We start from the raw sequence: 15,340 nt of genomic DNA, 5'->3' as shown, positions 1-15,340 counted from the left end.
TGTCAGAGCAGTCTGGCACACTAAGACACCTGCCATGTCTGAGAGCCCATGTCAGCATGAACTTGCCTTTAACAGCATAATCATTGACATCAATCATAGCAGTTAACACTTTCAAATACTTACTAGGTATGTATCCAGGCTCTGATCTAAGCATTTTACATATATTAACCCATTTAATTCTTCATTAGCAGCCCTGTGAGATAGGGAACATCATTATCACCATTTTACAAATGAGAAAACTGAGGCAGTGAAGGGTTAAGTAACTTGCCTGAGGTTACAGCTAACTGGAGAAGCCAAGATTCCACCCCAAGCTGTGCATCTTCTTGGTCACGTCACCCCCGTCACAAGAAAGAGGCCTCAGAGCCAGCTGTGCCAAGGAGAGCTTCACCACACAACCATCCCTGACGCCTCTTACTAGACACACGTTTCAGTTTGCTAATGCTGCCATTATACAAAATACCAGATACGGATTGGCTTTTATAAAGGGGGTTTATTTGGTTACAAAGTTAAAGTCCTAAGGGCCAGAAAAGCGTTCAAACAAAGGCATCGCCAATAGGCTATCTTCACTGAAGAACACTGATGGTACCTGGAAAACCTCTGTTAGCTATGAAGGCACAGGCCCGTGGCTGGTGTCTGCTCCGGGGTTCTGGTTTCAAAATGGCTTTCTCCCAGGATGATCCTCTCTAGGCGTCTGGGGGTGTTCTCTGAGTTTCTCCCAGGCAAACTCTGGGCTAGCAAGAGTCTGTTTCAATGGCCGTCTCCAAAATGTCTCTCTCGGCTGCAGCTGCACTGAGCTCCTTCTGTCTGAGCTCTCATAGGGCTCTGGTAAGCTAATCAAAGACCCATGCTGAATGGGTGGGGCCACATTTCCATGGAAACATTTAATCAAGAGGTCACACCCTAATCAAAGGTGTCACTCACAGTTGGGTGGGTCACATCTCCACAGAAACACTCAGTCAGAAGGTTCCAATGTAATCAACACTAATACATCTGCCCCCAAAAGATTTCATTAAAGAACATGGCATTTGGGGGGACATAATACATCCAAACTGGCACAGCCAGATCAGAAACATGCAGAATGGCTTCAAAATCCCTCAACGTGAATTTACTGCATTTCTCCAGCAACCCTCTCAATACTTGGACCTTCCCACTGACACCAGTATTTAGGCGTCAGGACGGTCAGAGCAACCATGACTTGGAAATCTGCCCCATATCGCAGTTGGAGCCTGACGTCACAACCTTTTTCCTGGGTCGTCAGGGCTCAGAGTTCTGCAAGCAGCTCAGACCCTGGACAAACACCAGCCCTCCACAAAGGCCTCCGCCTCTCTGCAGTAACCTAAAGTAAAAACGTACAGTTCTGATGAGAGCTTTGCTTTAAAACAATTACAGTGCAAATTGGCAGGACCCCCAGTGCTCTCCAACACTGGAGTAAAAAATATATATATACTTATTACATCATTAGAAATACTCAATCTGGAGCCAGTATAAGCAAAAACCATACCACCTGCTCTACATCACTGGTTCAGGAGAAAAACTCTTTAAAATTCATGTTTTAAGTGTGACAGTGAAAACCTTGTGGATCACATTCCCTTTTACCCAGTGTATGGATGTATGAGTAGAAAAATGGGGACAGGACTAAATGAAGATTGGGGTGGGTTGGGGAGGGTGATTTAGATGTTCTTTTTTATTTTTGTTTTTTATTCTTATTTTCATTCTTTATGGTGTAAAGAAAATGTTCAAAAAGGGACTGGGGTGATGAAGGCACAACTATATGACGCTACTGTGAACAGTCGAGTGTATTCCACGGATGATTGCATGATATATGAATATATCTCCATAAAACTGAATTAAAAAAAAAAAACTAAAAAAAAAAAAAAAATCAATGTTTTAGGTACAAACTCAACTGCAATAACGACAGATGTCAAGTCAAATCTATCCCCAAAGATGGGTGAAACTCTGTACGCTTTCCTTTTCTTTCTAAAACAGAGAAGACCCAACTGACATCTTTCTACACAAACCTTTAGTGATCCCCATTATTTCTTGATGCTTACTGGGGCATGCCATCTCTGATTTCTTAAATTACTAAAATCCAGTTAATATGGAGGCTGAGCCTCTGCAGCTTCTCTGCAGGTGAGGCGCCACCTGCCTCCACGAGCCCATTGTTGAGACCTGGATGGTCACAGTTACACCCCTTTCATAGAGGCTTGGCCTCAGTTCTGGAGCTCGGACCACCCAACAGCCCAAATACACCCAGCAACCCTCCCAGTCCCCCACCTCTTGCTCGGGTATATTAGCAGTTTGCAATAAAGGTTAAGTAGATGATCACCAATAATCAGCACCTTCCAGGCCTGAAGTTGCAGCTGTGCATCAGCAAGAGCGAAACCTGCTATTTGCAACTTCTTCATGTTTCAGGGAGGAATAGAGAGGACAGCTCTAAGCCCACCACAGTCAAAACTTTCTCCAAAGCCATATTTTAGGTAGGTTGGAGAAAATTAAAATCCCAGCCCCAACTTTGCTGTCTAACCCGTGGGGCAAGTTAGTAACCCTGGGATCCATCAGTAACTGAATATGCAAATTCAGGAAGAAAATCAGTTCCTGACCTTCTCCCAGGCAGGCTGAACAGAAAGATAAATGAGCAATGGACTCTAAAATATTTCAGGCATCTAAGGAACAAGGCTGATATAAATTTGAAGTACCAGGAATTATACCTTATAGAAAATATGCAGTATTTACCAAAATCTCTCACAAATACAATGTAAAATATGAGGTGCTAGCAATAGTATCCTGTTGGGGGAACAAAACGAAGTAATATATATTTATTAAAGGTTTCCCACCCCAGCTTCCCCAAATCATTCACAGCTCCTAATTGACAGTTTATGTCAACAAGCAAAACTGCACATGGTTCAAAAAGAGCAGGAGGTGGGGGCTGGGAGATGGCTGCAGGCAGCACTGCCCCAGCTAGCTGGGTGACTTCAGACAACTCACTCTACCTCTCTGGGCTTAGTTTGCTCACCTAAAAAGGGGGCAGAGGGCTTCAGAAGTCCCTTCCATCCTCAGTTTCCATCCAAGATGATTCATCTGTCAGGCAATGAAGAGATTCAAGCAAGCTCCTGGCAGAAGTACTGAATATAAAGGCATGTTTTCTGCACTTGTCAAATGAGAAGGGTGTAGTCAAGATTAAAAAAAAAAAAAAAAAGCCTATGGTAATCTCTAGTGGGTCTCTGGGTCCCTGAATAACCTGTGTGTAAAGAGATCTTACTTACCATATATCACATAACTAATACTCCAGCACAAAAGAGTTCATCAGAATTTGTAATTTTCAAAAGATTTAGATCATTCTTTAAAAAAGAAATGATACAGTGGATTGTATACCATGGATGATTGTATGGTGTGTGAATGTATTTCAATAAAACTGAATTTAATTAAAAAAAAAAAAAATAAATGATACAAAATGTAAGAATATTTCCCTGGTGAAACAGGTGGTAATTCAGGATCTTATGCAACCTCTAAAACATAATATCACAGCAAGTTCCTAAATTACAGAAGCTATAAGAAGCAGATTTACATCTGTATTGGCCATAGCTGACACAAACACTAGTTTTCAGCTGGTTTGCTAATTTAAGCAGCACACATTTATAAATTTCCTTTTTAATTTTTATTACGAAATTTTCAAAAACACACAGAAATAAAATAGTATAATGAACCTCACATACCCCATCAGTCAACTTCAATGGCACATTTGGGCAATCTTGTTCCCCATAATTTATGCCTCCCAACATGGTATTTTTTCAATCATGAATACTTTTAGTATGTATCTTCAAAAGAGAAGGATTAAAAAACAAAAAAAAAAACATAGCCACAATGCCATTATCATCTCTACTATCCAATCCTTGCTCAACTTACCCCTAATTAAAAAAAAAAGGCCTATCTATAGTTGATTTGTTCAGTGATTGTAAGCTCGTTGAAGGAAGTCAGTGTCTTATTTATCTTTGCAGAACCCAGCAACAAGCATAATAACTTATATAGAGAAAACGCTCAAAAATGTTTCTGAATGGGTTCATGCTCATCAGCTGTTCACCTCTCAAAAATAAAAACCAGGAAGCACTTCTTTTTATATGGATTCTGTGAACTGGGAGTGAAAAGACACGAATGAGGGTTACCATTTTCCTTTATCAGAGACAAGAGGCCTTGAGCTGAATTCTAATAATGGTGTGTCATCTGATACATGAGGGAAAAAAAAGTCCATAACTCATCAACTCTTAGATGTACTTCTTTTTTCATGTTTTAACATCTGAAATTGGGATGCATCTCACAATCAGTGACATCTTACAATGCTGTCAGCCAGGTAAGTGTCACGATGGACCAGCACAAATGTACAGCACACTAGCATCAAAATCTGCAGAATGCATGTCAGTGGCTTAGAAGAAAATACCAGAAACAAAAGCAGAGTACTCAACATCCCCAGAAACCAAATTATGGGATAGGATAGGAAGAACAGTGAATTGGTGAGTTAGGCAAACTTCCTGGAAGATTCAAAAGTAAGCCAAGCCATCTTAAGAGTCCAGAACCCGTGACCTTTAGTGCTTTTATGAATTTTATAGGAAATGCTGAATCACCAATGCTCTTAATAACACAGAGGATGACTTTGTGTGAGAAAAACAGACACTGATGTCACTGAGTCAAAAAGTAGTTCCAAATGGCTGGGCTCTGAAAAAGTTTTAGGAACACCTTATCTGATTTATTTCACTTATATTTTCCTTTTTAATGTATGCATAAGATGGATATATAGAAAAATCTCTGCCTAATTAAATCTAAAAGAGCTCTTTCAACAAGTAGAAAATAAAAATGTTAACTGGTAAGAAAGCATTATTATCTCAGTTCCGTTGACAGTGTTTTTTCTTTCTTAGTGGTACATAACATAAAGGTACGCTTTAAAATCAATGGCATCTTAGATTTGATGGAAAGGGTATGTTCCAAACACAGGGGATAGCAGTGATCATCAAAGGTGAGACAGGAGGAAAAAGAACTAGGTGTGCTTGCTGGCCCAGGGAAATGGGGCAGCGGAAAGGGAGGGAAAGGTGGGGAAGCCTTTGAAGGTCACAGAGCAAAAGCTCAAAAGTAGGTCAGTGGCAAAGGTTGAGGGTTGTCATGATGCGGCCTCAAGGCATAAACCACGCTGGGCTAAACAGCTCACCAGTGAGGCAGCCATATAAATCCACCACCGGCAAGAGTCATCACCACTTACCCAACTCCTGATAACAGACTGCTTAATTTATATGGGCATCGCTGAAACTCAGGCCTTTAATTTGTATCAGCCCCTCAAGCTCTCATACAACAATTTAGCTAAGAAAGAAAAACCTTTCATTGGAAGTGTGTCTAGAGAAGAAACCTTTCTGAGGGGAAAAAAACAAAACAAACAAGAGCTCACTCTCTGCACTGGACTCTGAAGCAGAAATGAAAAAACCTTAACAGCAGCTCCTGAGTTTGCAGGCCTCTAAAATGATGTGTTGTCTGCTACAATGTAAATGTTTCACTTGTTTTATCCGGACACCCACTAAAGGCATGCTACCTAACCCCATAAAGCATCAAATGACCCCCTCGTAATAGCCCATGGCTTCTATAAAAAAGCAGCTGGATGCTCTCACCTTGAGAACCAGGAAGAGCTGCAATTTCTCACTGTTCCACCTCCCTAAAGTGGCTGGGGGCAATGAAATCACATCTTCATTTTATTCTCCAAAAATACTATATATCACAGGGCCTCGATTTCCCACACTGCTAAGCACAATCTCTTCAAAGCCCAGGTCCTGGGCAGTCTTCTGATTTCTGGTTTCCTGCAAACACAAATCAACAACCCCCTGCATTTACCCACAGCAATTCTCAGGGACTTAAATCACAGTGAAAATCCCTATGGCTGGAACAGACATCTAGAGACCAATGACGACTTCTCATTAAACGATAATGCAGGTAGGAAACACTCTACAAACGTATGTTATTATTTATGGGTTTACCCAATCCAACTTATCATGACAGAGAAATCAGCTCACAAATCAAAAAATGAGATCATTCCACAGCACATTCTACTAAGCCAATCAGCAAATTAAACTGCAGGCACCTAAGGCAGTATAGGTCCAAGGTGGGAGGGACTGGGGAGGAAGGAAGCATATAACATTTCAACCAGGATCTGTACACACATCCAAGAGACCATGTGGAAAAATGACAGAAGAGCCAAGATTTCCATAGGATGGAGGGGATACCACCACTGAACCAGATCAAATCAAAGGTAACAACCTTCAGGAAAGAGAAATGCCTTATTTATTCAGCGAAAGAAGCTGATTGATTATAGAAATCACCAAAAAGAGAACGGACATGGGCTAAACCCAGGGGCGATGTGTGAAGCAACGTGAGCCACAAAAGCTCACCTCCTCCAACACTAGGCTGAAATCTCACCTTCCCAATGAGGCCTCCACGATCACCAAATTAATAACACCACGTACCCCGACTCCCCAATTCCTAATCCCTTTACCCTGCTCTCTTTTTCCCATGGTACTTACCATCTTTCACACTACACAACTGACTTTTCTGTTATATTCATTGCCTGTCTTCCCCCACTAGAATGCAAGCTCCACCAGAATTTTATGTCTGTAGGTTCACTGACATTCACAAATACCTGGTGCGTAGAAGGTGCTCAAGAAATAGTCACTGAAAGAATGCATGAAAGTCAACAAGAGCCTGTTTTCATTGTTCCTGCAGAAGGTATAGCTTCAGGACTGCCATCTTCAGTACAGGTAGATGCCCATGGGGTAAGTACACAAAAAATATTTAATGAACCAAAAAGTAAAAATGCAGGAACCAGCAAAATGACCGACGCTACTATCGAAGAATCACTATGTGTGCATCTGCTCCAAAATGCCTTCCAGAAACATTCCAACACGACACAGAAAGGCCATCAAAAGAGGGGTCATGGGAAGCAGAGGCAGCCAAAGCAAGCCACCTGGCCAGCAGAAACCCTCCAGACCGCTAGCTCTGGACAAACCCCAAGGCCTCCAGAGGCCCATGGAGATTTCCCCCAGGCTGTCCCCGTCCCACCTGTCAACCCCGGTTCTGCCACCAACTAGCTCTGAGACCTTGGGAACGTAACAACCTTTCTGTATTTCAGTTTCTTCATCTATAAAATGGGAGCAATAAGAGGGTTGTTTGGAAGAGTAAATGAGTTAATATTTGTAAAGCACCTACAGTTGCACCTGGCACCACATAGTAGGTGCTATTTAAGTATTCACTAAATTAAAATTCAAATTGGTCCACTTCATGGGGGGGGGGGTTCCACCCTAGACCACAAAGAAAGGCAGCAGAGGAACAAATGAAATCAAAGTTAACAGCGACTACAGCAGTGGTTCTTAACTAAGGTGACTTTGCCCCCCAGGAGACATTTAGCAATGTCTGGAGATATTTTTGGTTGTCACCGCTGGGCCTGAGGATGCCACTGGCATCTCGTGCATAGAGACCAAGGATGCCGCTAAACATCCAACAACGCAGAGCTCAACCCCCACAACAAAGACTTATCTGGCCCAAAAAACCCTGAATCAAAGCAACCAGCTTCTCCCAAGGACGCTTGTCCCTACCAAGTCCTGTGTCCTGATTTCGGCTCTAGAAATTCAGTAACTCTCCCCACAGCCCTCAGGGCCATTCCTCCTCCCAAAGGATCACTGGACAGGAAATTGCCTAGCCCTGGGCAGGACCAGGTGGCAGAGCAGGATTGGCCTGGGAGAGACTCACAGGGCTCTGTGGGGAGCTCCCGGGAAGCAGAGGCAGAAGAAACAGTTCACCGGAGCAGGCATCCTGGAGACTTCAGGCTGGAGCCATGAGTAACTGGCCCATTCCACGTTCCCCAGGCGGTCACTCCTCAGCTGCTTCTTTAGTACTGGAGGTCTTAGCAAGACACAGGACACTCATAACTCCCAGAGCCCAAGAAAGCTTTTAAATTTAAGCCCATGAGGGAGACTCGAAGTGACAGATTTTTGTTTTTTTTGTCAAACCCAGCTCTGATGAATCACTGCCATCTACATTGCAGCATGCTAAGAAAAGCAATCCGTAAAAATGACACATGCTTCCAGGCCAGTAATACTGTACATGACTAAATGCAAAAACGCCAAGCTTGCACAATGCAAGAGGCAAAGTCTGAGCAGGAGCGGCCAGAAGAAATTACACAGATTCACCTGCCTAGGGCCAGGAAAAAGCTGGTATGGGTGAATGACAATAGGAAAAGAGAATGTGATGTACCTGGGAAGGACTTATTTGTGCCTTAAGCCTGGTTTCTTTATTTCCTAGAAACAGCCACAATATGGCCATGGTCTAAAAAGGAGGAAGGCGAGAGGCTTTTTAGACTGGACAGGTAAACAAATAATACACGTTCCTGATATCTCCACACACATCTGGGCTTAATCCTTATGACCAAGCACATGTCTGGAGGCCAGGCAATCCTCACGCCGGTTGAGATCAAGGTCAAGTTCTGACTCTGAGGGTGAAAGTACCTTGTCCACTGGTGAGCTCGTTCCAAGGAGGAAAATTCTTTGTCGGGCAGAACCTATCCTGGAACTCATCCAAGAGAGTCTGTTTGTGGAAGTGCCAAAAGGTCCTTCCTAAGAAAGCTCACCAATAAGGCAGTCTAGAGGCAGGGACCCATGACACAATATCAAAGGCTTATTCAAGGGGAAAATAATCTTTCAGGTCATGGAGATGAGAACTGGCCAACATTTTCTCCAATCCAAGTGTCACATTTACAGGAATGATACTCAAAACACATATCGACTACTGTGGCATGGGCACTGACAAGGGTCCTGGAAGCCCCCCTGGTTGGCAGGTTTCAATCCTTTAATTACTGATCTCAGGGAGGGATCCCACGGGAAAACCCAGGCAGCTGAGAGGCTGGGGATGGGGGAAATGGGGGGGGGGGGTACTCAAGGATCTCAAGATAAGAGCAAATTTATTTAACATCCACTCTTTCAATCTGCATGGCATGGCCATATGTGTATGTTTCCATCTGGGTATCTGCCCTGTCTGAATGTCTCAGCATCACCTCCCCCTGACAAAGCTTCCAGAACAAGGTTCACGGGGAGCTTCAGGAGGTGAAGCAAAGTAGAACAACAAACAGTGGAAGGCACTTGGCCAGGTTTGGATGTTTCCTAGTTGCACATATCCTGCTGGGCCAGCCAGGAGACTTCACAGGTTTTTCCAGGAATTACTTTGCCTCCTTCCTGGTATCTCACCCAGAACCTCCCAGTGAAATCCTGCCTGCGCTTGTGTCTTGGCCCCAGCAGCCTTCCCAGCCACCCCTATCTCCTTCAACTAAAGCCACCTACCTCTAGATTTGCTAGAAGGTAGGTAGGAAAGTATTCCTTGCTTTGACATTGAAAGTAACATCTTATCAAATTGCTTTCCATCTCACCAAAGCTGAGAAACATGAGAAGCAGCAATGAGAACATATAGATAGATGAATGATAAAGAAATACATATATATATATGTCTTTCTCTTTCCTCCAAATAAGTTGTCTGACTACCTCTCAAATACCTCTTCCTCTGATCCAAGTAGGAAGTCCCCCACTCATCAGGAGCTAGGGTGGAGAGATTTACAGGGAGCCTGACGCCTCCACAAAACCTTTAACAGCTTCCTGGGTCTCCCTCTCTCCCTCCTCCCAAACCAAGGTCTGACAGTCTGAGCCAGTCGACCCCACTTGGTGCTGGGTACAGTGACTTTCTTCATTTTTGCTAGAGGGGTAAGGGAAGAACTCATTATTTTGCACTGTTTATCAGTCACAATCTGTTTCCATTATGTTTGGACACCCTGAGGCAGCCACAACAAAACTCCAGAAATAGGGAAACTTTATTTTCTTTAAAGAGAAGAGTTTATATTACGGTGCCATTTGTCAGATTCTCTGGCTATCCGGTTGTGGGTTGTTGTTTTCTTTTTTCCTACTGCCCGCCTTATCTCAACTTCAGAATCTCATTTCAAATGGGATTTCTTTAAACTCTAAACTGATTTTAGATGGCAGGCTATGGCATGGGATCTCCCTTCACATCCACAGGGCAGCCGTGCTCCCAGATCTGCTGCCACCCACTAAACCGTGTGGCAGCCTCAGATTCAACCTCAAATCATACCAATAATTATAGCTGTCTCCGCTCCTTACAGGAGAGGCAGGACAGCAGAGGAAGGTGAGAGAATCCAGAAGGCCTGGGCAGGGAGTGGACACAGGGCCCGCCTCCTCCACCCCAAGAAGCCCACACTGAAGGAGACGTCTACCAGTTACACTGCCAACGATTTTCCCCCAACCCGCCAAGGAAATGTACATTCTTCTTTCATTCTTTTGCTTGCTGCCTACTAATGGGAACCCCACTCAGACACTGCAACTGAGTACAAGAGATGGCCATGGTGTCTGGACAACTTTCCAAAAGGTCAGGCCTCAGTGGGATTCAATGTTCATAGTACAATCCCCACATGAACCAATAAAATCAGTCTTGAAGGTACGGATAAGGAAGAAAAATTGCTCAAAGACAGACAGACAGTAATTTTTCGGAGACTAAGAAGACATTTAAGGGACATTTAAGGTTCTCACATTCCCAAGGGGATATTTGGGCTTTTTTTTTTTTTTCTTTTTTGAGATACCATTTATTCAGCCCCTACTATTTGCCAGCACTTAGAAACAGCATTTAATTCTAAAAAAAAAAGTCACAAGGTCAGAATGATTTTCCCCACTGTGAAGCTGAGAAAACTGACTTTCAGAGAGGTTCGGCAAATTAATAAAGGCCACTAAGCAGGACAAGGTACAAAGTGAGGTCTCACTCCATGTCCAAAGAGGGGCTCTGTGCCTTTCTCCTTCACTGAATGCCTACTAGCAAACTCAATAAACTTTACTGGTTCCCTACAAACACCCAAATTAAGAACCAGAATGTCAGGTTGGCATTCAAAGCCCTCTACAATAAATCCCAAATTCCTTTTCCAGTTTCGCACCCCATGTTCCCTTACATACATGCCATGCTGCAGAAGAGTAAGGCCCCTCACTCTTCCAAAAAGATCCTTCTCAAATGCATTCCTACAATATTACATCCAAAGTTTCCTCCATCCCTTGACCACCCAGAGCAAGGGCTTCAAGACCTGGCCCTCCTCAGATAAGGAAGGGGTGAGTTTCCTGGGTGAGTCTATTGGCTGGTCAATTCCTCCACCTAAGGCTTTCTCTTACCTCCCACGGCTGCAGAGAGCACAGACCAGTGGTGCTGGGCTTGATACAGTGTCAAAGGCAGTCTTTCAGTACAGATCACTCTTCACATACTGGGAAGCCCTTCACTCTCTATCCTCAACAGCCACACTTCACCCAGAGGCAGCTTCATTTCAACAGAAATCCCTTCCCTCTCCTCTGCATCTCCATCCACTGCCAACAAACCAGGGCCCAGGGGAGACTTAACATGATTAAAATTTTAAAGCATTTAAGAAGCTCAAAGGAAAGGCATCCTTGAAGTGCAAATTATCAATTTAGGGGGAAAAGAGCAAAATATGGAGGGGGGGTGAGGGGTGAGGATCTATATAAATGTAAATGACATGCAATTTTAAACAATATCATGCACAAATTGATATAAGGCACACATTTTGAACCTCAGCATTTACAGTCCTGAGTTGTTGGGTGATGCCCTTGTTAGTTTTTGCAGCACTCCCTCCTGTTTCTTTTGTTAAATCTGCAATCCGAGGTGAGCTGGCTTTCTGGGTTTTGCCAAATGGAGAATAACAGTTACGCGGTGAGTTATTTAATAGGCAGGGCACACAGTGATGAGCCTGAGCTGGGCTGCTGAAGCAGCAGAAATACTAGGCAGGCTCCAATCAGACAATCCCCAAAAGCCCAATACTGAAGCCTGGTACCCCCTGAAAAGCCTTGGGATGCAGAGAAATTGACTAAAATGGAATTGGAGCCCTGACTTGTACAGTATGAAGCAGGTGAAAAGATGTAAGTCCACTTATATCTAAAAAACAAGAGTTACTATTTAAATCCTGCCTTTACATGCATACCACATTACCTTTTATTTATGCCCATACTTTACAAGCTAAACAAACCACATATTTTCTTTAATCATGAGGATGAGCTAAATTTGGAGAGATGATTTCAAGTCCCTAACTCCACAGAAACAACTCAGAAGGAAGCCTATACAGTTTTCCTACTAGATTAGGAAATTGGCGCCAGCAGGCTTCTATTTACTCCTTCCAGAAGCAGTCCGAGTGCTTCTAGTCTTTAGATCAGGGCCCACCACACTAAGTTAATAAGGAGTCTTCTACAGCAATTTCAAAAGCTATCGCATTTACACATCTTTCCCCAACCAAAAAATCACTAAACCATTCTAAGGGCCAGGATTAAATTTTATGGTTCATTGACAGAAAGAATAGACTCCCAGATCACCAATCCATGTATAATTGTTCATTTCCCCCCACTTTTTTCCACGTGGTCCTTGTACCTTCCTATTGCCACACAGACTTCTGAGATTCATATTTCAACTAAGGATCACACTTCTGAGGTCAACACGGAAAACCTGTCAAAGCCACCCACTAGCGGGAAGCCTGCCAACAGGGGCCCAGAGAAACCAGCCTCTCCCACGCTAATGCCACATGTTGCTGTTCCTAATGAAAGTGGCAAAGCAAGGAAAGAGAAATACCAAGATTGGCTTATTTGTTTGGTTCTCTTTCTCATGTTAAGACAGAAAGCTCTGCCGGGTCTCACCAGCCCACCAGGCTATTCGGACCCGCCCAGGCACAGTTTACTGGGAAGGAAAGTTTTTTTGGTAACAATGCCATTTTAACATGACCATAGTCTTCGGAAGGCTGCACTCCCTCCACTGACTGCGCTGCTCTTTACCATTTGACTTAAGAATAAACAGTGACTTTATGTAAATATACAACAGCTTCCCTGCATTAAAAAAAAAAAGAAAGAAAAAAATAGGGCTAAGAATACAATGTCAGTTCAGATGCAAGCTAGGCTAATAAAGCAGTGGAAAGGCTGTCTTCACTTCTGCCGCTCTGGATAAAGAAAACCCATGAAGGAAATAAGAAACCCACAACATATCTAATACATACAGCTGGAAAGGAAGGAGGGAAGAAGAAAGGCAGGGAGGGAGGGAGAGAAGGACCTCTTAAGCAGCTGAACCTCAGCTTTAACATTTAGAAGTCTGACTGCAGGGCTAAAATCTGTTAATCTATAATTAGTCCCCTCTGGCTCCTTCCAAGATACTATTCTCTTGTTCCAACCTAACTCACAACTCAAGTATGCCCTAGTCCACATCCTTCAACTCAGAATTTCCTGGGTTTGCTGTGACATTGAATGTCAGAGTAATGAGGGTTACCGGATTTTGGAAAAGATAACACTGCTTTCAAAGCCGATTAGCCGTTAAAAAACAACAAACACTACCAGCCGAAATGTACACAAGCCCAGAGCCTGACACACCTCCTACTCCCAACAGGCGTAGATTCCGGCTTCACCATAGTATTCAATTTCTTTCTAAACACCTAGTCCCAGGAAATGTCTGGAGAAGCCGGACCGAGTGTGCCGGGCGATTCTAACCGCACATAGAGTAGTTTACACGGTTCCGGGAGCCCGATCACTTGGCCCTTGGAGCTTTTATTAAACATGCACAGAGAAAAGGGAAAATCCCCCAAGAAACGAGAGGAAGTGGAGCTAGGAAATCCAAGTGCACAAGGACACACGTTCGGCCAGCGGCGGGATGGAGCCGCGGGAACCAGTTAAGCAGTGTGTAACGCGGAGGCGTGAAACGGAAAAGGCCACCGTCCCCGGCTCCGAGGGGGGGAATCACCGTGACAGGCCTCGCTTCGGGGACAGAGACACTAGCCCTCTGCTTACAACAGACCAAGGGTGTCCCTTTTATTTGGCACGGGGCTGGACTGCACCCCCAAGAGGAACAGGTCAGAGAAAAGGACAGACACCCAGACCATTCCCCTAGGGGGGAAATGGAAATAAAGGGGAAGGCTGGTGAGAGGGTGTCGCCGCTTAAATCAAAGGGCTAAAAAAGAAACTTAGTCTCTTCTCTCCAAATCTGCATGACACGTTAGAAAGGCAATTGCCTCTCCCTTACTCTCCTCCCTATTGTTTCCCAACACCCCCAACCCTAAACTTACCACCGAATGGAATGGAGCTTCCAGCAGCCGGACAAGGATCAACTTAAATTATGTGGAGCCCAGAGAGGAAGGGAAACAATCCGGGAGGGGAGGAAGGGGAGAGCAAGAAAGAAACCTGCCAACCCAAAGCCCCTTAGCGGTGGCGCTGCGCCCTGTCACCCTTCCCCGGGAGTCCCCCAGCCTCGCCGCAGAGGGGCCCGCGTGTGCCCCGGACCCTGGGGAAAACTCCGCTTTTAAACCCGTGGCGAGTGCGTGGCGCGGGCCCCAGGGCAGATCTGGGGTTTCGTTACTTTCTTCCGGGGAGGGGAGTGAAGGGGACAGCAGGGCACCCTCCCCGTAGATGCCCCCGCAAACACCTAGCAGGGGACTGCCAGCGGAGGAGACGGAATGTCAGGCGCCACCCGGGACTCGGCGGGGAGGAGGAGGCGGGGCGGACGAGGGGAGAACGTCCGGAAGAGGGGACCCAGCGAGCCCCCGCCCCGGGCGCAGGGACGCTCGGGGAGGGAAGGGCCCGGCGAGCGCGGCGCGGCCCGAGGCCGCGGGGCTGGGACGGGACCCGCGCTCACCTTCTTGCCCCCGCCGCCGCCGCCGCCCGCGCCTCCGGCCAGCGCGGAGCCGCCCCCCGAGTACATGTAGTAGGCGATGCCCAGCACCCAGAGGAAGGCGAAGCAGAGCAGCATCCGCGATCGCCGCCGCATTCTCCTCACTCCGCCGCCGGGCGCTCGGCCGCCGGCTGCTCGCGAGTGCTGCCTCCGGCCGGCCGCCGGGAAGGGAGCGGCGGGCGGGGGAAGGGGGGAAGGAGGGGCGGAGGAAGGGGGAAGGGGCGAGGGCGGGGGCGGCGGCGGCTCCTCCCCCGGCCGCGGCGGCGCGGGCTGCCAGCAGCGGCGGGGCGCGCAGACACTGCGCCCCGGCTCCCTCCGCGGCGGCTAGGCGCGCGGCGGCTGGGCCGAGAGCTCCGCCCCCCCCCCCCCCGGCTGGTGGCGGCCGAGCGGCTGCCCAGGCAGGAAGCAGGCGGCCTTCGAGGCGGCGAGACGGGTCAGGGAGCAAAGGGCGACCAATCGGCGGCGGCAATGGGGGCTGGGGCGCCGGGCCGGGAGGAGGGGATTAGCCGCGTCTCCATGGCTCCAGCACGCCGGGACTCCGCCGGGAGGGCCTCCGCGCTGCCTCGCGCCGCCCCGC

The 15,340-nt window shown here is 46.2% G+C and overlaps 1 protein-coding gene across 2 annotated transcripts in view; it reads right to left on the bottom strand.

Moving 5' to 3' along the window:
• GALNT2 (polypeptide N-acetylgalactosaminyltransferase 2) overlaps positions 1-15,079 on the bottom strand; it is a 219,112-nt gene extending 204,033 nt beyond the window's left edge. The window contains exon 1 of one of the 2 annotated variants that reach the window (XM_037820840.1): positions 14,728-15,079. In XM_037820840.1, the coding sequence (XP_037676768.1) occupies positions 14,728-14,859 (132 nt within the window). In that variant the 5' untranslated portion in view covers positions 14,860-15,079. Of the gene's footprint in view, positions 1-14,161 lie in introns of both variants that reach the window. The other variant, XM_037820843.1, reaches the window with a different exon arrangement.
• Positions 15,080-15,340: the final 261 nt, after the last annotated feature.

This window comes from Choloepus didactylus, chromosome 2 (assembly GCF_015220235.1).
Source record: "Choloepus didactylus isolate mChoDid1 chromosome 2, mChoDid1.pri, whole genome shotgun sequence".
Classification (NCBI taxonomy): Eukaryota; Metazoa; Chordata; class Mammalia; order Pilosa; family Megalonychidae; genus Choloepus; species Choloepus didactylus.
This window is presented reverse-complemented; position numbering and strand designations above follow the sequence as displayed.